We start from the raw sequence: 25905 nt of genomic DNA on the forward strand, positions 1-25905 counted from the left end.
TTTTATGAAGAACTGAAGTTTGCTGTTTTGCAGTCAGTTCAAACTAATTAATAATTTTTACAGGCTGCCATTCTTATCACAAATTGGATATATTTTCATGCCAGTCTCTGGAGTTTTACTGGCTCTAGCAGCTGAATGACAAGTATTAAAGCAATGTTTTGTCTTTGACCTGTCAGCTGGGAATAGAAATCCAATGTAGTAGACCATGCATGGCTTAAGCTTTTTGTCTGCTGCAAAAATTAGGAAATTTCAATTAAATAAAATGCAGTTCATAGTCGTGGGGTTTTTTCAGCAACAGTCTTCGGATAATAGATCTTAGCAGTGAATAATGGATTGTATTCAGCTGGCTCCACAGTCCTGTTTTTACTGTTAAAAATAGGAGACACCTGTTAAATATGTTGAATAGCATAAACTTACTGAAAGGAGTCTGCAGCCTAGACTTCTCTGTAGTAAGCTGTATTTGTCTGTAAGATTTAATGCAAACTTTTTCTTTTCCTGGGAATTGGCTCTTGTGACGATAAATCCGCCTTCAGTGAAGTTGGATGTTGACATAGATGTTTTTATATTGGTTTTATTCTAGGTTGTGAGTGAAAGTCATCTGTTTGTCAGAAGGTTAACCTTTCCTGGTGTTGCTCACATAATTTATTTTCCTGGATATATTTGAAATATTGTATATTTTAAAATAGATTTTTCATTCAATTTAGTGTTTGAACTTCCAGTTCTCAAAGAACGTTTCTGATTTGAATTTGATTAATATTTACTGAGATCTCAAAAAGGACTTAAATAGGAGCTTGATAAAGAAAAGGTGTACATACAGCATTCTAGGGGTAGGATCACATGCTGAGATTGAAATGAAAATTTTCCAGTCCAGAAAATAAATTTTGTGTTAGTCAATGCCTGCTACACCAACTTTTTGTCACTGTCAGATTAGAATGTTTTTTTGCAGAGCTCTGAGTATGAAAGTGGTAGGATGCTGTTTGCTAAAATGCATTTTTTTATAATGCATTGAGTTTCATTACTATCACAACAGCTGTTTTGTTTGGTAATGTAATTCTCCTGTGTGATTCTAGTGTTAACACTCTCCAGTGTAGTTCTCCAAATGGAGAACTACACTGCGGGGCTGCCTGGTATATTAAAACAAACTGTTGGACAGGTCATAACCTTGGTTAGGTTGTTCATTTGCTTCGAGGAGCAGAAGTCTTTTAAACTGGTGCAAATGGTGCAAAGCAGGTACAGGAAAGTAAACTGAGATAGGTGAGGAGAGCGCAGAACAACTTTTAAGGACTTAGCAGAAGGTTCCAGAGTTGTTGGACGATGTCTGCCTTTCAGAAAAATGGCAGAATTCTGATACTTCTTGATATTGTGGGTGGAAGCGAATGAATAAGGTTTCAGAAATTACTTATTTTTGTAACTGATTTCTTTTGTAAGAAAAGAGACTATTTTTCTCACTTTTCAAAAGTGAGAAAGGAATTGCAAGCAATATTGGAAAAAAATTTTGAAGGGCTGTTGGTATAAAGCATAAAGGAAATTGATACTGAAATTGAACAATACTAATGAAAGTGTCCTAATTAATTTACAGAATTGCTGTAATAAAAACTATGGAAGTTTCACACAAATTAAGGGTATTATTACATTGAGCATTGTGTAAGTATGAAGAATCTTTAACCTGGCCCTTTTTTCTGCATAATGTATTGGTTTTTTATTTAATTAGCTAATTGTGGGGGTGTCCAGGTTACTTAATTTTGGTCTTTATGTTCTGATAATAAATTGAGATTGAGAGAGAAAAATCATAAATATTGAGGAAAACACCACCAGGGTAAGGTAGTCTAAGTCTAAAGAACATTCATTGGTGCTGTTAGAGTTTGTAGAGCCATAAATTCAGGAAAAGGAATTGTAGAGATAGACTTTTGTAAGTCAGACTTAAGGATGTTCATTTTATCAGTGAACTCAATCTCATGTGTAAAGAGAGAAGGTAATAAAGAGTATATGTTAAAGGGCATATTTTTATAATTGAGACACAGGTCTGTTCTCCAGAATGCAGGAAGCTATCAGGCCTTTCTTCCTTTTTGTGTTATTTTTTTTTCCCCAGAAGGGATCTTGCAGTTTATAGATGCTTTACAGCCCTGCATTTTCACAACAGTCTTGTGTCTGTTGCCCTGTTTGCTTGCTTGAAAGTGTCTTGTGAATCTCTTGGCGGTACTATTTTTCAGAACTCAGAATATTCCTTGTAGATGTTTCCTGCTAGGTGGAGCATGAGATTTGAGTCATAAATTAAGAATAAGAAGGAGAATGAATTTTACAAGTTAGAATACAGAAGCATGGGATAATCTGAACAAGTCACTGAAGTATTCCTATCCAGTAGTCAACACAGATAAAAACATCTGATATGCTATTCTTCTGTTGAATCTTTAATGTTTTATTTTGCATTGCATGCTGTACTATGGAAAAACCGTTTAAATAGATAGTTCCAACAGTTCTTGATGTTCCTCTTTTGACAGGCATTGCTTTATTGTGCAAAATGACAGTGCCAGCCAAAGTCATCAGCCTGAATGGTTCCTGTAAGGTGCATTTCAGTAGAAACAGCATTGTAAGTGATTAGTGAGCTCTGTCATGGGTCTTGAAACACAAATGTGACTCATCTGACCCTTTGTAGAATGTTTTTGTCTAGTGAAACTGAACGCCACCACTCCTTGCTGTGATAGTGCTGGTAGTGAAAAGTTGATGCTCTGCTTGCCACTTTCATGTGGATGAGTTCTTAGTTATTGTCAGATTTAGAATTGTGATAGTTTCCTTAATTCTAGGTTGTGACACCCAGTCTCCATACAGTCTGTATATCTATATATATTATGTCCTTGCAGACAGACTGTTCTGTTTATTATTCATCTATATTTTACTTATTTCAGGAGACTTCATGGCTATTGCTGACTAGTACTTTATAGTCATTTGAAATCAATACTTTCTAGTAGTTTCAGCTGTCTGGGAAGTTTACAGAGCACATGCCCACTTGGTGGAACTTTAATGAAAAAATAAAATTGCCTTTCAAGTATAGAGAAGTATTGTTTTCCCTATATTTGTCTTTCTGTCTGTTTTTGTCTATAACTTTTGTCATTATTATTCATCAGAAAGCATTGTAAAGAGGCTGTAATAGAAAGAAAGAAAAGGAAGCAAAATTACATTATTTAACACAGATAAAAAAAGCATGTCTACTAGATGAGATGGAACTGATCAGAATACAATGTGAGCAGACTGTTGTTTTCTTGAATCATCTCTTCCCAAATATTTAGTAATGTTAATACCCTACTGTTGAGCATCATAATTTGGCAGTAAATAATTTTGAGAAAGATAGAAGAATGCTGGTATTTAAAGCGCAGCATTTAATGAATTCTTTTGTTCTATTGACTTAAAGCCTTGATTTCTGTGTCAGATTTCTGAGAACCTTTAGGATCATAATGTTAAGAAAGAGCTGTCTATCTGTGGACAACTAATTAATAGCTTAAAAGGAATAAATGTCTTTATGGCTAAGAGCAAAAGAGTTGACTCCTATCATTTTGGCCTCTACTAGTCTGTTTCTAAAGGATATCTGAACAAGTGATTCTCAAGACCAGAACATTGCTTCAAAGGCAGCAATGTTCAATTTAGAATTTCATTCTAGCAATAAAAATGTGTTACTTTTCAATGAATAGTTAAAATACTACTGCTATTGCAATGTCTAATACTTGATTTATATTAATTTGCAGCTTCTGTTTAGAATACTAAAATGGTGAACTGATTTTACTGAAACAATACAATTAATTCTAGTTTGAACCTTGCGGGGTTAGGATAGTCAGTTCTTGACTGCTTAAATAATGAAAATAGCAGGTTGAGGTATATAAAAATGATTTCCTACTTGTATTTTTATGCTGCTCCTGTTTGCCCCTGTTTATTTGGGCTTCTTACAGACCTCTCGCCTCTAAAATGACTATCAATACCTGATATTAATTATGTTAAATTACAAGTCTGGTCTTTTCCAACCATCTATAAACATGTGGAGTGCTTTGTTAAGCATACAGCTTTAGATCCTGTAGAGGGATTCTTAGGTGTTGTCTTTTTTTATCAGTTGTGGTCTAATCTGATACTAATGTCAAACACAAAAGCATTTGAAACTGAATTTTAACTATATGAATGTAATTAATATTTACCCTTTTTAATGTTCATAAATGAACACTATTTATAGAACATACTAAATGTTCCTCTGTGTGAGAATATTTTTCAGTGGTGTGGAGTGTCTAACAATTACTCTTCTTAAGCATTCTGATATGACTTCCAGTATGTGCATGTAGCTGTTGTTTACTCTGTAACAAGTATGTTGTTAGCACTGTCTTTCTAAAAAGAAAACAGGTATGTTACCTAACTTGCAGCTGTAGATATCAGAGAAATGCAGGTAAAAGGTTTGCCTGTCTGTAGAGTTGTTCTCAAATGTTGCTTGCTATCTGGTGGATTAATATATTTCCTTGTGTATTTTTACATATCTTTGGGTTCTATTTTGTAATTGACAGTTTAGTGTTAATAGAATACAGGTAGAAATAGATTATTTCTTTTGTCTCATTCTGAAGGTCAAACATTTATCCATACTCCACCTTCAAATTTTTACATGGTAAAAACCTAAATACTTCTCACCGCAGTCTGTCTGTTAATATTTCTGTTGTTAATCAGGTATGCAGTCAGTGACAGTAGTCACTTCTGATTGAAAACTTGTGGTTTCCATGACAAAACGAAACCAGCAAACCCACTACTTAACTGAGAGAAGTGTAATTTCTTGGAGTTCATTTCCTCCACTCCAAATAACGCTCTGGGTTAACAGCTTGTTAGCAAGATCTTGAGATATTAGGTATTCTCACTTAAAGTACAGTACCGAGTTCTCATGATTAGCAGTGTATTTTTAGTCCTTCTGACAGTCAGCATGATGTAATCTTATTGCAGGTAAGTAAATTCCTTTGTGTTATATAAATTTTCTATAAAAGCCATTTTTTGAGAGTAAAAAATGAAGTAGCAGTGCCAAGTCCAGAGAGGATCTGCAGCAAGGCCAGAAACAAAGCTGTAGAATGTCCAGTATCTAGAATTTTGCATGTGATTGGTGTCTTTTAACTAAGATTTTGTTCAGTAATATGCAACTTGCTTGATGTTTCCCTGAATAAAAAGGGTTTTTAAAAGAAAAACATGTGCTTTGAACTTGCTTGTTAACCAACTATATAGTTCTCTTCAGAGCTTAAGTAATGGTGTCATTTTTGAAGACTAAAGACAAGTGTAGGCACATGCATACGTGCTTCCCAAAGCCTCCGTTGGGAACAGAGCCCTGAAATTGCACACACTGATGGCCCGGGAATGAAAATTTGCATTTGTGTTGCAAATTTTCTTGTCTTGTCTACTGACAGATAAGTGAGTTATATGCGTGGGGTGGAGCATGAAGCAGTGATTGACCAGGTTGTAAAGAATGGGGTGAAGTAAGTCAAAGGCAGTGGAGCCCTCAACTCACAATTCAGTGTTAAATGTACTTGTGAAAGACAGGTTTGCTTAGTACCCATTTCCTCTGTATTTGTTGCCTTAATTATTTTCTGAAATGTACTCCGTTCCTTTGTCTCAAAAAAGTGATTGTGAAAAAGTAGTGAGTAATTTTTTTGAGATTAGTTTTTCATATCATAAGTGAGGAAATTAAATGTTATTCCTGTGAGAGAGGCTGTCTGTCAGAGATGGTACCAGAATCCTGATTCTGTGGCTTTTACTTTAGTGTACTTGATTTTTTTATATGAACTTGTTTATCTTTCTCCAGTATTGTGTTTCACAATTTTTCTTTGACTAATGTAGTTTCAAAACTGCATTTGCCTAATAGATACAGTGATAGAAATTAGCCATATTTACATTTGTGGCTGGAATTAAAATTAGGAAACTGGTGAGTGGAGCTTACATGAAAAATTTGGTCTTGTAGTTCATTGTCATGATAGATGGTAATTACTTTTGGCACATGATGAAAAGGTAATTCGCCATCTGTTCTGTGGAAGTTGTTGGGAGAGAGAAGTGTCTTTGAAATACTTGTGTAGCTATTTAATTTTATGATATGTTCAGCTGATTCACATGTGACAGAGCTGTGTGTTCACTGTATAAGCCAGATGTATTTTCATTTTCGCCTGTACACTACAAGTGCCCAGGTGTTAATGTCCTGATTTTAAATGGTCTAATGTGTGCAAGAATAGTAACTCTCAATATGTAGGGTTTGAAATTACATGCTTTTCAAGTATGATCATGCTGTTTTGCCACACTGTCAATTCAGAAGAGTTTGTTTTCTCAAAGGGTAGCTGTAGTGAGTTGGTTTTACGTCTCCTTTACCGTGGGGTAGAATGTGTATGGTCAGGTGCCACTGAAGAATTCAATGAAATACACCTCTTTGTTGGCACACCTAACTGAGACTGTTAAATTAAAACATTTTGTTGAAAGGTCTAGTGGATAATAAAGCAGCTGGCTTTTTCATACATAATCAGAAGTGACCTTTGACACTTTACCACAAAATAGCCATGTTTTTGTGCTGCAGTGATCACGTTTCACCAAAAGTTGTCAGAATTGTCTGACAAAAAATTGGGAAGTTGCTAAAACTTCAGATGAACATTTGAAACACATGAAGCGAGGTAGTAAAGTGTAGCAATCCTGTGACTGTTATCAGGCTGTATGTGCTGTGGACATCAATTTTCTGTGTGTGTTTAAGCAAACAACTTGTCACTTATTTATGAACTGTTCTTCTGTAAATGCTTCTACTAAGTGCTGTACATCTCCCTCCTCACCCCCAGCAGAGGAAGTACTTTACTGTAAAAATCTGGCAGTGTTAGAGAAATCTGAAGTTATTAAGCCATGTTAAACAAAATTGCTGTGTTACATTCATTCTCGTTTTTCCTTCTTATTTTCCTCATTTACCTGTTGTTTATATCTTTTCTCCCGGAGTCTAGGCCTGCATCATCTCCCAGCTTAGAAAGGGAAGTTTATTTCTGTAATCAACTTCTGCTTTAATTTTGATTTCTCTTTTTATGTAGTCTGTATAATTGCTGACTAATGTTCTTTTCCTGTGGTTTCCAACAAATTCAGAATTTGACCCTGCACTAGGTTAAAATTGTTCTAGATGGTGTTGCTGGTGGCAGCAGACCATTCATGTTCCTTCTCTGTGATAAGAATTTTTGACAATTAGGCATATTCTTTTTAAAATACGCTGTCTCTTTCTGAGCTTTGTCTGCGTTTTTCCTCATTATCCTGTAACATTTGACTGTGGGAGTATCCGTCCAAGTCTAAAAGAAATCCCGGATCTTATGTTTCTTCATGTCTTCTTCTCACAGTGTACTCCTGTACTCTGTCTCTCTCCTGCAGATGTGTGTCATTCTATCTGAATTTGATACCATCTCCTCTTTTTACTATATTTGCAGATGTTTTCAGTGTCATTCTGATTATGTCCTGTTCCACTCTGTTCCTGAGGCATCAGCCTGTAGCAAGCCTGAGAGTAAAAATACAGAACTCTAAATCCTGCATGAGCTGTGGTGCTGCTTTTTAGCATTTTATGTATGTGATTCAAAAATTGATCTCTGTAATCTGAATGTTAGTTTTTTTACCAAGAAGCCTCAAGCAATTTTTAAAATTTGTTTTAATGATCGTATTTAAGAGTTTAAGAGATCCTGTTTTCGCAGGAGTGGTGTTGAAAAAGTGAAGTGTAAGCACAAGATGTTTGTTTCAAAAGTTTGGCAAGCTGTAAAAAAATGTGCCAGGTTTCTGCAGCTCCTAGATGGTCAGGAGCACATCTGAAGAGAACAGTTTCAGAACTTTAGGGGAGCTATGGGGTTTCATGGGCTGTTAAATAAAAAATGTCTAAATCTATCAGGTCTTTTGTCCTGAAGCCATTCCAGATGTATCCAGTTGTCAATAATTTATTTTTTTTGCTTTGCAATAAAGAAGAGAAAATGCTAATTAAATTCTGATTGTAACTGTATAATAGTTTTTCTGTAGTGAAGTATATACTACTTGGCTGAAATCACTGTGAGTAGCTAAGTATGCTGTGTCTGTGTACTCACATAACAGGAATTCTACATTTCAAAATATTATAGTCTTATCATAAAAATGCTTAGTATTGCTGTTTAGGTGCTTAGTTGTAATGAACATATGCATAAAGGTTTTAATTTTTCTGGAAACACTGTTTTCTTAACCTATTAAAAACAGGTTATGTCCATTATTAGTATTCTGTGACTTTACTACTACAATAGATAAATTTTTTAGCCACCCCAGAGATCTAAAAATTAATGGATCTATTTTTTGTCAGTTTAGATTTTGCTTAAATTTGGTTTTCATTTAGCCAGGAGATAATAATATCATAAATCACGTATCACTGATTTTGCTGATATCTTAGTATCATACAATCCTAGTGAACTCAAGATTTTTCTATTCTGGCTCCTGCTTTAAGCAGGGTCAACTACAGTGAGTTGCTCAGGACATTGTGAATTTAGTTTTGGATATCTCCAGTGATGGAGATATGCTTAAACAGAATTTTCTGTGCTTCAGTTTGTGCCTATTGCTTCTTGTCCTGTCACTGGGCATGACTGAGAAGAGTCTGATTCCACCTTCTGAACTCCCTGCCCCACTTCCAGATTGGGTAATTTTGCATCATGGTAAGATTCCTTTGAGCCTCCCCTTCTCCAGGCTGCATAGTCCTGTTTCTCTTAGCCTCCCCTTATATGACAGATGCTCTAAGCCCTAAGCAGATGTCATATTTATATCAAAGTTTTCCTTTTCAAAACCACTTCTCCTCACAATGGTAAAGTACAGTGGTAAAGCTGTACAGTTCACCTCAAAAATGATCCTGAGAAGTATTAAAATAATTTATTTAAAAAATTATTTCTTTTGCAACACTACCCCGTGTTAACTCCCTTCCTATTTCAGTTAAGGTTTATGGTTTTCTTAAAGCATTTACTGGAACACTACCTTTTTATAAAGAATTTTTCCTAAATTTGCATTTCTTGAGCAAGCAACAGTGGCTCATTTTTGCTTAGTAAGGACAGTATCCTTAGTGTCTCCTGGAGCAGCAATAGAAAGATGTTTTTTTCTGAGTATTTAAAAGAATAGAGCAGACATGTTTTATCAGACTTTCTAAAGGAAATAAGTGCACTGAAAAGAAGACACCCACAGGCCTGGGAAACTATCTGCAGACTATAAGCTGATTGTCAACAGTCCTGTGTAGATGGAACCTTTCCTTCACCCGCTCTCTGCTATTGTGTTCTTAGTCTGGGAAGTGATTCTGCCATTCTGTTCTTCCTTCTCTCAGATCACTTTCTGAGGCTCACAGGCAGAGTTACATCATTTACGGTTCACACACACAACACACATAGCATAGTGTTTCTGTGAATGTACTACTTTTTCTCCCTTGTCCATCTTTATTCTTTTGGCAGACTGTTGGCAAATCAGCAGCAGAACCTAGCAGGATTTGGGGGATATTAGCTTATATTTGATCCTTCTTTCAGAGTTAGCAGGTTCTTGCTTTGAGTTTTATCACATTCAGATTGGTGCTCTGAGTAAAGAAGTAAAAATATAGAAGTCAAAATGAAGGTTCCTGAAAGGCAGCTTCTTTTCTTACATCTTTTTACTTGCAGAATGCCAGTGCTGGTCCTTCCTCTCTGGTTACTGATGTTATTACTCTAATTTCTCTGTTCTCCAAAGCTTTTTTTTAACTAAACTTTTTAGCTATACTCACAATGTAGCTGTACTCACAAAATCTTCATGGCCAGGATACCACCTAACTGAGCTGAGGACCCTTATTCATGTAGGCTTTATTTGCAAATCTGTGCTAGGTCTTGAACTAAACTAATCTTCTTGTCCAAAAATAGTCCCCACTAAGTAAATGGCACCATAACGCTTCTACTGTGGCATGTAGAAAAGGTGATGATGTTTTCTTTAGGGTGAACACCTGCCCATGGGGCATGAACTGAGATGAAAAATGTGCAGCTGGTGCCTAAACTTTGAGGAAATGTGAAAATTTATTGAAATGTCCTTTGCTTAGCACTCAAACATTACACTTATTAATGTAATTTGCAAACTAATAATACCTGAATCATATTGAGAGTTTGTCTTCAGTTGCATTGCTTTTCCAGTCAGTTTTTCTATTCTGAATGGATTCAGAAGTTTCTGAAGACTTTATGTGACTGCTCTGGCAAACCTGCAGCTGTAATACAACCTAGAGGACTGAAAACTGGGGAAAGGAAAGGGAAGAAACAGTGGGGAGTAGGGGAAGATAAAAACTGTTTTGTGTGAAGGGCATGTGAAAATTGCTGTAGTTTTACCTGTACTGTATTAAAATTGAAGCACGTGCATCTCCCAAGAGTAACTGTTTTCATATCTTTGCAGTGTAATTGATATAAATACAGGCATTTCCACACAGTTCCATAACAAATGTGGATTTTGAAGTTTCAGAGAACATGTGATAACCCCACAGACTCATTAATGTTGATGAAAGGCCACCTTTATTGTGGAAAGACTGTAATTGCATCTCACTATTCTTTTTACAGTTCTTCATTTTGGTTCAAGTTTTACTTCTTTGTTCAAGACAAAAAGCTACTTTTTATTTGTTTTAGTCAGCTCTTCTGTTTTGTTCTTTTTCCTAGGAAACAGCAACATGGTGTATGCTTTCCCAGAGAGTGATTTCAGTATTGCTGTTTACTTTCCACTTCCTTCTTATAGTTGTATCCCAAAGTTGTTCATATGTCTTTAGAGTCTTACATTATCTCACAGTACAGAAATGTAGGCTTTTTAGAATAAAGTTTTAGAAAGTTTTAAATTATGATTGCATCATGGCATGTTGAGTTCAGAATATTTTTTTTTTATGCCCGACTAAGGATGATTTTGACAGTGAGGGAAGTTGGACTCAGTTCAAGATTTCTAGTTTTAAGTCATTAAGCTTTGCCTCAGGTTTCCAATGTTGCCTTGTAAATTCACTTGAGGTCAGTTCTGTTGTAATACTTAGCATCCATTAGATCAGAACAAAAATACCCAGTTCCTGAAAACAGTTCTTATGGGTAAGTGATTAGAAAAATAATTAATGCTAATTGTATGCCATGGCACTTTCTTTAGGACAGTGTCAGGATATAAAAAGAAAAACCCAGTCCCTTCAAATATGTTGACATTTTAATATTGTTTTAACTTCAGGTACAGAGAGGCTCTTGTCAAGTGGGATGAAGCACTTCAGTTAACTCCAGAGGATGCTACACTTTATGAGATGAAATCACAGGTAAAGCATTACAATTCTTTGCCAGTTTAGAAATTAGAAAAGAAAACATTGTGCTTGTGAACAGGTACTGGCCAACGTTTATTTGTTGTGTGCAGGAACTGCAACACAATTTAGGTGTTTCATTTTTACCAACTAACAGGGCGTCTTTTAACAGAAGTTGGAATAATGCTGTTATCCCAGCCAGTCACAGTAAACATCTTTGTTGGATTGGAATTGGGTTGCTACATTGCAGAGAAAAAAAAAAAGATTTGGAGAGATCAAGTTGAGCCTTAGTGTGACAGATTAGCAAATCTGACCATTAAAAATCTGCCTGCTGTCTCTAAGGATTGGGCTTAATACTATCTACTGTCAATATTAAACATGCGTACTGTGTACAAATGGTTTGCTTTAATCTGGTTTTGTATTAAGTGTTACATAGATAAACCAGTCATGTAAAAGATTCATAGTATCTCATCTAAACCTGCCCTCTTTCAGTTGGAAGCTGTTCCCCCTTATCCTATCACTACATGCCCTTGTTAAAAGCTCCACTCTGGCTTTCTTGTGACTCCTGTAGGAGCCCTCCGGATTCTAGGAAGCATCTCAACAGGCCCCATAAGCTGTGCCTATTGAGTTTCACCAAGTGGTCTTGAAAAACTAATTTGTTTTAGGAAGAGAGGAAAAGAGGAAAAAAAAAAAAAGGTGAATGTATTATGTAACTTTTAGGAAGTTTGCCATACTGTTTAGTTTTTATATCTTTGTTGTTACTCTAATTCTTTTATTGTGTAAAATCCCCAATCAAGACCCTAACACCCCTACTTCCCGAAAAAAGAAGCCAAAAATAACCAAACCCCAACAAACCCCAAGAACCAATGCTGGTTCTTTTCCAGGGTGTGTGGGCTGTTTTTTCTAATGGATATTACCACATTTGCTCCTCCCGGTCATCTTGTCTGGTGAAGAAAGTTTGATTCTGCAGAAGAATTACTAAAAGAATCATGACTTCATTTCAAGGCAGTGAATACTGACGGATGCTTTTGTTTTATGTAGCTGCAGAATGTTTAAATCTTACTAGATTATGCATTTGGTTTGAGAGATTCTCATGGCTTAAAGGTTTTTCTTTAAATTGTTTTGGGAGAAGTGTGTTGTTTTTCCATAAAGGTTAGTGTAAGTGAAAGAGCTGTCTAGCCTAGTGGAACGGCTGGAAAAGAGTTGCACAAATGGCATGAGCATGTAGTAATACTACTCTCCTGATCTTTTTCCCAGGCTCCAGCAAGCCTTGGTCTGGGACTTCTCTGTGTTTGGAAGTGCTTGAAAGATTTTTCTTCAACAAATTTGTTTCAATGCTTTCTGTTCTCATGTAAATTTCTAATATCTGTAGAGCTATGTATTAAGGAATTTCTCATCCTGATTATGCGTTATTGGAAGACATAGGATAATACAATTCTGCTTTAATCAGCAGCACTCCAGATTGCTGTAAAGAGTGTTAAGTTACATAGCAGTTTCTTTATAAGTTTAATTTTTAACTTCACTAATAAAGAAGGTGTTCACATCTGCTGAGATGTGAAGATGGTATTGGTAAACTTTATTATCACAGTTTAAAGATTTAACTGTTTTGAATAAAACAGAAAGCTGTTTAAAATTTCAGGACAGTTCTGCTCAGTGGGATAAATTAGTGAACAGCTCCCTTGTCACTGTTTTTATTATGGTCTTACGTGAATGCAAGAATTTAAGATATGTCCCCAAAAGCATTCTGTTTAATTGAAATTACGCCAAAAGTAAATATTTTCACACTGAAAATAGCAGGAGAGCTGTGAAGTGTGTAAGCTTACCTGGACTGGAGCTATGATGCAGTGAATTATCCAAAGAGGTGCTTGCTACGATGTGCTTCAATCTGTGCTCCAGATAATAATATTGAGGGGGTATTGATTCCTTGGCTCCCCAGTCCCTGTATTTATATCAGCAAAGTTGCAAAGGTGAGTTAGAGACACACAGTTTTTCTGCTGACCAAGAGGAACTGAGAAACAGCTGTGTTAACTCTAATTCATCTTGTGAATTATCTGTTCCTGTCTAATGATACAAGTGGAGAATAATGAAAGCTGAAAAAACTGAAAAAAATGCTGAAGGAGCCCGAGCCTCTCTGCTACCATGCCTTTGATTTCTTTCTGGAAAAAGAGAGCAGTTCTCAGCAGTTGCACCATTTCTTCTTGATTTCACTTTCTTGTATTGCATAACACTTGTTACACTGTGAATGAGAACACAAGAAAAGCTTGTGTACAAAACATAAATTTATAAAACTATTTCTTTAATCTTTTAAATAAAACATGGGATGTTTCAATTGGTAACGTCTCTTCAATACATGCAAATAATTATTGCAGATATTTTTTTGCAGTATGACTTATGCTTACTGGAAGCTGTTTAGTAGAATGTGTAATTTGATACCTTTGTACTTCTAAAAGCATTGATGTGAGCTGTAGAAATCCACTTTTGCCAAAATAGAAATGAGTAATTAATTCAAAAAATATTGTGGCCAATATTTAAAAGATACTGTCTTAGAGCTGACTGTGTTATTCCAGTCCAGCATACCAGCACAAATACTACAGCTATTACAGTGTAGCTCAGTGAAAATGTTTTGGAGGAACTGTTCACCAGCCTCAGAAATGCCTTGACCAGCTCTGGGTCTATAAAAATCCCCCTGTCTTGTTATATGTGTCACATGCTAGAGGAGGAGATTTTTGTTAGGAGTGACTTTGTGCAATATGCACAGATTCTTTATGGTCTGCATTAATTTTCTGTCAGTGAGAAAATATCTATTCATGAAGAAAATTTATTGGAGAATTAACATTGGAGGATGAAGTTGTTTTTTTTTGCACAGGCTTGAGTATCTGTCTTATACCCTTACATTTATAAGGATAACCTCATGTTGGGTTACAGAGCAGGGCCTCCATTCTTTAGTATTTCCTTTCTCAACAGCAAACTCAACATTTTCAAAACAGCATTGTTTAATATGAAGGTCAGATAAATATGATAATGGCACTGTAGGAATCTTTAAATATTTGTGGTAAGTCCTCAAAGATCTGTATTTTAACAGATGTAGGACAAATGTCTTTCAGTACTTCTGAAGAGCAGAAATAGTGTTTAAAGTTCCTTGTTGTCAAAGTTATTTGAAATCAGTGTATTCCCAGAAAATCACATGGGAACTGTGGAATTGCTCAATTGCTTCAAAAAAACGTAAAATTTCATGAGATTTTTTTCTGTTTCTCTCAGCTACTCTTTGATCCATTTAAAAACAGATTTTTTCTGGTTTTTGAGAGGTTAGGGGTCCACTTTTCTTTGTGTGCAAGATCTGTCAGTATACATACTTGATACTTCATCATCAGCCTAAACTGTTTCCCCATTGCAAGAGCAATGACTGGAAAGTAAATGTTTATGCACATTCATTTCTGCATTTTTGTTGAAAACCAAAAATCTTTAAAAAGACTCAACAACAGCTGCCTAATATAAGTAGTATTGTAAGTATATTCAAAGGAATATATAAAGACTGCCTATATTAATGCAGCCACTAAGACTGCTCGAAATTAATTGTGAGCTGAATTTTTTAAATATTGACTGGATTATTTTGTTACTGCTTTGCACTACAAAGATGGAGGAGCAGACTTTGACATACTCTCTGATTTTTTTATCTTAATGTTTGGTGACTGGACCATGTTGGATATTTTTGAATGAAGAGGGATATCAAAGGACTTGATACATTGTGATGTTATATAAAAAACTGTCTTGAGAGCCAGACTTGCTGCTATTTAGTACTACTCTTGAGAATTCACCTGGTTCATGTTGCTTATCTCATGACACTTGCACCTCAGATCTCAGATAACTATGCAACTTTGACAGAATTTTTAAAGTAGACAATGCAGGTTTTTTATATGTATTTTTAGAAACAAGTAAATTATAATGTAAACTGTCAGGTTAAGTTCCTTTTTATAATTTTTTGGATGTTTTGTCATCAGCTGTATGAGAAATGAAGAGCTTTCTTCAATGTTACATCCTCAATTTTCATTCATTGAACAGGACCAGGCTATCAGATGTGTGTCTTTGTTTTTATATATGAAACCCATAATTTTCCAATCCTTCCATTTCCCCTCTTCTAAAGGCTTTCTTCATGTTGAACTCAGTGAAGAAATAATATCAACCTCTGTCTGTCTTCCTACTTAAGAAATTACAAGGTTTCTAAGACATGACCAGACTTAGAATCCCAATTTTAGATTATAACAGCTAGTAAGTGCTGATTATTTTAAATTTGTTTTTCTTTAATTGGGATGTGTACAGAGAAGAGTGAACTATCAAAAAATTAGTGTGAACTCCAGAAATCTAAATTGCAGTAAAGCATTTCTGTATGGTGCAATGGTAATTTCTTTAGAGCATAAGTAATTGTAAACTACTTATGGGTAGGATGAATTTTATTAATCTTTATTTTGAAATCGGTTACTGGATGGAAAAAGGAATTGGGTCATTTTCACCGGATGTGGAATGTATCTATATGTAGTGATTCAGCCTCAATTCACTGAGCTCCTTTAATACCAGAACTTACTCAGATTCATAACACTTCCAAAATATTGTGGGCAGAACATGATGGGTCACTCTGCTGCCTGGTTTTCTAATACTTGGTTAGTCTTCTGATGAGAGTTGCTATGTTTAATTGGTTTTTTGCCACTGAGTTCTTCTAATTCTTCTAATCTCTCTTGTATGACTCTTTCTAAAGGTCTGTTAAACAAAGTTATTATAGGACATGGATGTTTTTGTTTAAAAGCCTGTAATAAGGATAGGTTTCTTTGAGTAAAGCAAGTCCTGAAAATCCACTTACTGAATATCTTATATTTCCCTCCAGTCACTTTTGACTCATACGTGTGTGTGTGCGCGCGCATGCCCGCCGTGAGAGTCTTGAGATGTTTTTTCTGCCTCATAAATTATTTTGCTAATTTTTTAATTAATTTTAAGAATGTTTTTAATAGAGTATTATCACAGTACAGTGTATATCTCACTATATATATACACACATCGCTTTATATGTACTCTATATGTATATTATGAGTGTGTGTTTATATGTATACGTGCATACTTGATGTGGCTGCACATTGAGCATGTGGCAGGCATGCTGTGTGACAAGGAGGGCTACAGCACATGTGGTTCCTGTTTGGCTTTGTCTTGCCTATGTGTCTGTACCCCAAAAGGACTGAGCACCACTTGTCAAATCTGTGCACAGGAAATATTTGTGCTGGCAGTGTTTTTTATTCCTTGTTCAGTGTGGTTTTTCAGGTGTGGAATAGCTGGTTTTTTGGTTCAGTTTCCAAGTAGCATACAGAGGTGTTTTATTAAAGTGATAGTGATGTACAGGTAGAGTAACCCAAGACAAGGCTGCACACACTCATGTCTGCCATTGTTGGTTCATTTTGATGACCTCTTCACCTGAAAATAAAAGTGTAGGAAAATAGCGTGCATTAATAAGTATGTTTGTTATATTGACTGACAAGTGTAGCTGAGTCATTTTATTAATAACTAAAAAAATTACCTGTGTTGGATAAAAAGCATATACATTCAAATGTGTGTTTGTTTGAATGTACTTGGAGAATCTAATGCCAAAGTTATTAGGAGCAAAGTAATTATTACATGACCTGGAAGAGCATTTTTAAAGCAGCTGTTTATGCTGGTGCACACAATAGTCATAATTAGATGAAAGTGGAATAATTGCCTTTATTAGTAAAGTGATAATTCAGTAAACAAACCAGTGAAATTCAATAAACACTACAAATGATTTCCTAAGCATTTTCACCGATGTTTTGTAATTAGTTTGCAGTAGAAAGTACTGGTGGGAAATAAGGAGTACTTAGGATGCATAAAAATGTTCCTCTGAATGTATACTTGGATTTGTTTCCTCTTTTGAGAATAAATACATTAAGACACTGATGTAGAAGATAGCTGATAGATGCAGAATCCCTTCATCTTGGTGGGATGTACACATCTCCACTAGTAACAGTTTGATTCACTTCACACATCTGCTGCAGATAGGGGAAACTGTCCATGCAAATGTAATTAATCTGAAAGTTTTGGAAAAACACATAACATTCATCATAGACTTTGATTCAAAATGCAGTCATTGAGAACTGTTGAGCAGGAAAAAGAGGAAAGATGATATACTGCTATAGATTGTTTTTTTAAAGATTTTTTTAGGTACTTCCTTAAAGAATTCTAAGGTACAGTCCATTGAATGGAATTAAAGGGAAGCCATACGACTAATCTTTAGAAAAGTTTAGTCATACTAGAACAGCAGAAGTATCAATCTAAAGGGCTATTCAGAAGCTATCCTTATGATGTTTCCTGGTTTTTTCAGTGCAGGGTTGCTTTCTGTAGCAATTCTTTGCCTTCCCCTTTCTCTTTTCCTCTTTTGTTTAGTGTTCTGCTCACCTCTATGCTGTGCATGTGTTATTTGTTAATTAGAGTAAATACTCAAGATCATCACATTTGAATCCTCCTCTACTCCACACTCATATTTATCTATTTAATATATCATAGAACAGTAAGGTTAAATAAATCTGTTTTGAACTTCAGCAATAGTCCTAACAAGTTCTAATATTATTCATCATAGTTGTGGTCAGTTGGGATGAAAGTGGTTGCCCACACATGAGTCTAACCCTTGTGGTTGACATTCTCATCATACTGCAGGAATGCAGTTGTCATTTGTTTCTTACACTGGTATCTATCACCATAGCATGTGGGTGTCTGAAATCATGATCTCAGAGTGATGCAGGTCTTCAGGTGATGTGCCAATCTCATGGTGGTATTGGAAACATAAGGCAAGCTTTGAGCCACATCGTGTATTGCTAACTGTGATTTATTGTCTTAGTTATGGAGATTCAATGCAAGGAGAATAATCCTGTGGTAACTGCTGAGTAACAGAGATTTTCACATTCAGAAACCACGTTTTTCCTTACTTAATGTAGGTGACTTCACATCTAAGTTAGGCTCTAAAGAATGCTTGTTCTCTAAATACAGCAGTCATTGTTAAGGTCTGTTTCCATGCTGAATTACGGGGATTGTTTCTATAATTATATCATGTGCACTGCACTGTTTCTGGTAGATTACAGCTCTCTATTAAAAAGAAGAAATACAGTCCAGGAGTTTTTGAACAGCACTTACACATTTATTATGTTTAGCTCTCCCTGTGTTTGTCCTGACTATTTTGTTATGCTTCTATAGACTGTAGGGTTTGTTGACAAGGAGAGACACACCTTCAGAAGCAGTGAATCTACTTCTAATAGCATTGCTTAAATAGTTTGGGTGAATTATCCTCTAGCATGCCTGTTTCTCTCTGTGGGGGTTGAAATGAGTCTGAAATGAATCTGAGGTGAGACAAGTAACTTTTAACTAAAAAAAGCTAGGTAAAATGAATCTTAGTTATTGAAACAGTGGTTGTTGCCTAGGTAATCCCAGAAAACTTAAATTTATTTTCAGTTTTGCTTATTTTTCTTCCTCTTCTTTTTCTATTTCTGATACAGGTCCTGATGTCTTTACATGAAATGTTCCCAGCAGTGCATGCAGCAGAAATGGCTGTCCAGAGAAACCCACGTTCCTGGGATGCCTGGCAGACTTTGGGACGTGCCCAGCTTGGATTAGGAGAGATAGCACTGGTAGGATAACAGAATTAATTGTGTATGAGAAAGAAGGTACAGAAATGCCAAGGTTGCCATATATCCTTATGGTAACTTGAACATAGACAAGGAGAAAGATTGTTGTTATTTATCTCCAGTGTTCCCTCTGCTTTATTGTGTTTCACAAATGCTTCCTGTGTGGTTTTGTTGCTGGACTTGTGGAAGACTAGTCTAGCTCGAAGAGTTTTGTGTCATATACTATATTTATGTGGTGGCTTTATGCAGTAGAACAATTATGCTGACATAACTGCACATACTACATTCTGTGTGTTGTACTGCTACAGTGCAGCTCACCATAGTTTAAAGATGAGGGTAATGTGAAGTCCAAGGATCAGCTGATTATTCAGGCTCAGTTTTTACACATGCCTGCTGATAAAATTCTAGTGTCTTGTTTTCCTTTTGTCCTGCTTATTCAGCAAATAATGTGTGCCCATTGCTGCTTTCCTCTGGCTCTCTGACCTCAAAAGGTGGCTGAGGTTGCTTTTTCATTTAATAAGAGAGCAAAAAGCCAGGGATGCTTTGCAGTAGCTGAAGTGCATCTTTTTTTTCTGGGGTATAAAGTTTTTTGCTAGTTTCTCTGGAAGCACAACAGGTGAACTTTGAAATTCAGACGCATGCCCAGAGGTCTATTAGAACACTATTGCATCATGACCTCTTAGATGAAAAAGATACTGGTTGTATTTTGAATAGAAGTAGCTGTGTGCTGTTTGATATAAATAAGTTTCTTGGTAATTTAGAGTGGTTTTGCAAAGTTACAATGTTTGGTCTGTTTCAATTTTCAAGAATTGAAAAAATGATAAGGTTTTTTTAATGGAGGTTAACAATTCATACAAAACTAGTTTTTAAAATGTAGTAAGAAGCAGTGTTAAGAACCCCAAACCAACCAAAACAAATGCAAATTATGTGAATCACCTAAAGTCACAGAATGGTTTGGCTTGGAGGGAACCTTAAAGATCATCTAATTCCAACCCAATCCAGCCTTGCCTTGAACAGTCCCAGAGATGGGGCATCTACAGCTTCTCTGGGCAGCCCGTTCCATATTCTCAGCACTTTCACAGTAAAGAATATCCCATCCTAACGCCTAAATTTCCCCCATTTCAGTTTGTTCCTATAACTACTTGTCACTACGGTCCCTGATAAAGAGTTCCTCTGCAGCTTCCCTGTATTCCTGCTTCAGATACTGGCAGGTTGCCATGAGGTCTCCACACAACCTTCTCTTCTCCAGGCTCAACAGCCTCAACTTTCTCAGCCCATCCTCACTGGGAGGTGCTCCAGTCCTGTTAGACAAAACCTAAGAAAAAACCTGTGTGTTACGGACGTGCAGTGTGCACCCTTTGTTGGTGCAGTACCATAATACGAAATATCTCATATAAATCCATGCATATCTGCATTTCAGCAGTAATGACATTCCATGGTTTTTGTAGTGTAGAAGGTTAAGGTTGATGGTCTGGTCTGTCTGGATCTTTTCCTTTTAAGTGTATGAAACTGTCACTGTAAATTGTGCCTGAGAATTTTAAATGCACAAGTCTCAGGAAAATTAGAGTTTTATTTCCTTCAAGGATCCTAAGTAACTGATGCTGTTTATTCTGTAAAACATGGTACAGTTGCTGTAATATCAGTTATAAATAGTAATATACCTGTACTAGTTTTATCCAGCAGTTTGATTCATCAGATCTTGTAAGATTTTTCTACACAGGCAAGTCATGAAGCACCAGTGGGACTGGATATCTTGAGTACTGGGCACCTAGTATTCATATTATTTTAATTTTGTCTAATTTTAGAGTAGCACTTCATGTGCTCTCTTCGAGTGTATTGTTGTCCTTAATCAGAAAGGGATCTAATTTATGTATTTGAGACTATTCAGTGATGCAAAGCAAAGCATTTTAAGTGGGGACAATCAGATTTGCATCAAAGCACTTCATTAATCTGAAACACTACTCTAGGTGCTCCTATAATTGTTAAATTGACCTTACTTTGATGAAGAGCGAGGGAAGGGGTGTTGTCACAGGTAGTTTGCCCTCTTAGTTTTTGATTCTCTCTGAGCAGGGAGCCTGAGGTGTGGAAGCTCCTGTTGCTGTCCCCAATGCTGTGGTACTGTCTGTTCATACTTCATTGCCTTTCTGTCTGTAGGTTGAACTTCTGGTAAATATATTTTCACATACAGAGAAGTTGGGGAGCTCTTCTGAAGTGGAAATAATGTTCACTATTTGTTTTTGAACCAAGCAATTTTTAAGGAATCTTAAGAGGCTAAGACTGAAGGAGTTTTAAAATAAGAAATTAGTTCATAGTTACTGAACTTCTGGAGTCTTCTAGACCAAATGGTTTAAGTCATAATTATCCTTTTTCCATTAGTCTTTCATTGCCACGATTTTCTTTTTTTCTCTGTGTCATATTTTTTTACATAGAAAAGTTAATAAAGCATAAGTATCAAGACTTTTTTAGTAATTTTTTTTTTGAGATTTGGGAATTACTATCCTTCTCAAGAATTGCTTCTTCTACTTGTTTGTTTCATTTCTCCCCCACCAACATCTGTCTTCATTACCCACATCCTGCCAAATAGTCTTTTGTGAATACTTTTATTGCTTCACAATGAATAATGCATTTTTTTCTCAGGGAAAAAACCAATTTACTCTATTTTAATTTGAAGTTTCCCAAGTCTAAAATGCTGCTTTAAAAGAAATCTAATGTATATTATGAGCTGTGTAATAATAAAAAAAGAGATATTTGCTTGGATATAGTTTTTGTCAAACTTGTGACAAAAAGAATGAGCTAAATCAGTCCCTTTTTATTTAGCTTTTATGAAAGTTGTTTGCTCTTTTTTTCCCCTGAATTTACTTAATAGGGTAATTCAACAGTATTACTGAAATGTGAGCAAGGAAAACTTTATTTCTGTAAAGGCATAAATTCCTTAAATTCTACAAATCAATGTGCGGAGCACACCTGAGTAAACCTGCAATGTGCAATGTAGTAACTGTAAGATTATAGCCAGGCTTGCAGTATTTCTCTCATTTCATTGCAAATACCTGACTTTACAAATTAAATTTCCTGTACTGCTGATAATATCTTAACTAGTTAACAATTTTGCACTAGTAGCTTCATTACAACAGTTCCTCCTGTGAGACAGGGTGAGCCCCATGCTTTGATTAATCAAGGAAAAAAAAAAAAAGAAAACCAAACAAAAGTAATATTAAAAAGAAAAACCAGAACTAATCACAAGAAAATCAAGGACTGAATGAAAGCACTGAGTCTTCCGCCATGAAGAAATTCATCAGCCCTGTGACATGGTCATGGGCAGCCAGCTCAGGTGGCCCTGCTCGAGCAGGGGCTTGGCGCAGGCAACCTCAGAAGGTCCTGGCCACCCTCAGCCATCCTGTGGTTCTGACTTCAGCTTTACCCCATTCTGGATCCCCGGCAAACCTGGAGTAGTGAGGATCACAGAGAGGGAAGATCTGTAAATATGCACCAGTTGTGCATGGACTTTGTTTGATGTTTTGAAGGATGTGGTTGCCTGTATGCCTCCTAAGTAGTTTGTGCTTTAGCAGTCTTTTAAGTGTGACACAACAGTTTGTCAAAAGAATCATGCCTTGACAATATGAGTCCTCAGATCAGCCCTTTCCTTTCATCTGTCTTGAAAGAAATAGTTTTTGGTCTTTTAGATAATGATGGGAGTTTTATACTCCCAAAGAGAGAAATGTCCGGGTTTTATTGGAATGCAGCTAATTAACATAACTAATCTGAATTTGAGATAATTTTTCAACATGTTACAGATGTTAGCATTTAGAAACATAGAGTATTTTGGTAATAAAAAGAAAATTGGTGGTTGGCCTTTCACTGAAGAGTCAAAATATTTAGGAAGCTAATAAGAGAGAAAGTACCATGCTTTTTCATTTAAAGTGGGGTTCTGTTAAATTCTTTTCAACAGCTTTAAACAGTCCTACTGAGTTAATGAGGTAATAGTCAGTAATATAAGCTTCCCCAGGAAGATCTTGTGCTAATCCTGCCCTCTCCATCTACTATAGAGTAACCCTTTTTTTCTTTTTAAACCACTGTTAAAATTGTAAATTGTAAATATATTTTGTAAATTGTAATTGTAAATATATTTTGTGGTAGTGATTTTTCATGCACAAAAAGGTCTTCTAGTCAGAGGTGATTTTTATTTTCCGTCAAGAAAGCTGAAGCGCAAACAAGTCTCCAAAAGTTTAAATGCCCTCTTCAGCTACATTTCTGACAGAGGTACTCAGTTTTTATAAGTGATTGTGGCTGATTTAGCTGGCACCTACCTTTGTTAGATGCTCAGGACTTTCAAGGAGTGCATTTCTCAACACTGAGACCTTGTAATTGAAAGCTTTAGCTAAATCAGATGCACAGGATAAGACAAGCAGGGGTGTTGAACAAAGTTTATTTAACCATTGTTTTAAAATTCCTGTAATAAATTTGGCAGTATAATTTGGTAATAAAGAAGTAACTGTTCTTTTTCAGGATTTTCCTGATTTGCAAGATGAAAGTTCTGGCAACTGGTAGATTTATTTTCTTAGGCTATGTCAGTTTCTAGGATGGGATTGATTTTTGTGGTTGTTGTTTCCTTGGTCCTCCTGGATCATATCCTTGTGTCTGGTACAGCACAGTGTAAGAGGTCTGTGTGGTAGAGGCAGCCTGAAGCAGTGACTTCAGCAGAGCATGCAGCAGCCTTGCAGGGCTGTGCACCGAGGTGTAAGGGCAGAAGGGCGGTAAATGTGAGGAAAGAGGGCTGTGAGGAAATGACTTGGTGCAAAATGACATCTGTGAAATTTGTCACCAGAGCAAAAGAAAGTACAGGAGGGAGATAAGGAGGATACAAACTTCAGAAAGAGAAGGAAGGTGTGGAAGTGAGGATATCTCACACACATCTACCGATGGAACAAAGACTCCTGTGCATTTGGAATTCAACCAAATCCCAATAAGCATAAGGCAAAAATAGTATTTCACATCTGGAAAATTACTATATTCCAAGTACTTTCTCCAGAACATGAGAGTTCCAGAACCTTTGAATAAAATGGTTTTGGAAATGTAAGAAGTGCAAAATATTGCGTTCACCTCATTTTGTAAGACACCAGAATTACTTTTGATGAATTTTTCAGAGAGAATTTCTTTACTGAAAACCAGAAATAATCTGAACAGAAAATTACACAGAAGAGTTCAAGATGACAGTTTAAAGTAAAAAAAAAAAAGAAAAAAATTAAAAATAAAAATCTGCCATTCAGATTATACCATAGGAACTATTAAACTAGAGTGAAAATACCTGAAAGCATGTGACTTTTTTCCTTGTTTGAAGGAGAGAAATGTCATGAGGAGTCTTTAAATATACTAAAATGTCTTATTTCCCTATTTTCTACATTACTGTGATAAATGCTTATGTAATAATTAGTTATTTATGTTCATGGTGAGTAGGACAAAAATAAGACTCAAATTCCAGTAATATATTGTCATAGAATCATAGAAAGCTTTGGTTTGCAAGGGACCTGTAAAAGTCTTCTAGTCCAACCCCCTGCAATCAGCCAAGACTTCTTCAGCTAGACCAGATTGCTCAGAGTCCTGTCCAGCCTGGCCTTAAATGTTTCCAGGGATGGGGCATTAACCATCTCTCTGGGCAACGTGTTAGAGCATCTCAGTAAATCACTGTAAACTGTATCTTCCTTACATCTAGCCTAAATCTTCCCTTTTTCAGTTTAAAATCAATACCCCCTGTTCTATCACTGCATATCCTTGTAGAAGTCCTTCTCCAGGTCTTTTCTGGGTCCTTACAGGTGCTGGGAGGCTGCTGTAAGGTGCATGAACCCTTCTCTCCCCAGGCTTAACAGTGCTCCCAATGCTCCCAAACAACACAAATGCTCCCACAGTGTCCTCATAGGAGTTGTGCTCCAGCCCCCTGATCCTCTTTGTTGCCTCCTCTGGGCTGACTCCAGCAGGTCCCTGTCCCTCCTGTGCTGGGAGCCCAGAGCTGGATGCAGTGCTCCAGGTGGGTCTCAGCAGAGCAGAGCAGAGGGGCAGAATCCCCTCCCTGCCCTGCTGCCCACAGGGCTCTGGATGCAGCCCAGGACACATTTGGCTCTCTGGGCTGTGAGTGCCATGGCTGGGGCATGTCCAGCTTTTCATTAATCAGCACCCCCATGGACTATGCTGAGTGCTGTAGAAACACAGAAACAAAAAATTTTCCATATTAAAGATCATTTAACACAGAAAGAGTTTACTTACTTCATCAATAGACATACTTTGAAACAGGTCAGAAAGTGTCTGCCTAGTGTAACATAAAGGTCTACCACATACTTTGGTAACAGATATAACCTCTTAAAATTCTGGCTTTTCAGGGGTTTTATGTATAGTGACAGTTACTATGTCCATGTGTTTAAAAAAAGTGCAGTCTGATCAGAATTGCCCTTCACACTTGAAGGCTATGCAAACCAGCAGAGAAGACTCTACTCGTGGGACAAATGGAAGATTGTTTGCTACAGAATACTACTTAGTGAGACAAAATGTAAGATACTTCAAAAGTGCGTGTTTTTCAAATACTGTAATCCTACAAGGAATAATGTCTTGCAGAAGGTTTTACATTGCCCTTCCTTACAGAAGCAAAAGCAGATACATGACTGTACTGATAAAAGTCCTGTAGTCCTTACATGCAGGGTCTCTAAAATCACAGCTCCTCTTTAAAATGAGGCTAGAAATATTGATTTTATGTAGTGTCACTGTGCTTTCCTGCAATGCGACAGGAAATTGGAGATTTTCGTCTCCATTAGGGGAAGAATTGAAAGTACCACTGTTCTTTTCTTTGTCAAAATAGAAATTAGTGGCTTTGAGCACTATTCCAGTGGCAACATAAAATTTCAAATGGATGACAGGTGTGTATTTTTCAGTTTTACATTGCTGCTTTAAAATTAATCCCTCTGATCTTTTGCATCACTTTAAATTTCCTTT

The 25905-nt window shown here is 36.3% G+C and overlaps 1 protein-coding gene across 2 annotated transcripts in view; it reads left to right on the top strand.

Annotated features, from left to right (window-relative positions):
- TTC33 (tetratricopeptide repeat domain 33) overlaps positions 1-25905 on the top strand; it is a 43766-nt gene that overhangs the window by 12983 nt on the left and 4878 nt on the right. For both annotated transcript variants that reach the window (XM_059873499.1, XM_059873501.1), the window contains exons 3-4: positions 11197-11278; positions 18802-18933. In XM_059873499.1, the coding sequence (XP_059729482.1) occupies positions 11197-11278; positions 18802-18933 (214 nt within the window). The remainder of the gene's footprint in view (positions 1-11196; positions 11279-18801; positions 18934-25905) is intronic.

Source organism: Haemorhous mexicanus, chromosome Z (genome assembly GCF_027477595.1).
Source record: "Haemorhous mexicanus isolate bHaeMex1 chromosome Z, bHaeMex1.pri, whole genome shotgun sequence".
Classification (NCBI taxonomy): domain Eukaryota; kingdom Metazoa; phylum Chordata; class Aves; order Passeriformes; family Fringillidae; genus Haemorhous; species Haemorhous mexicanus.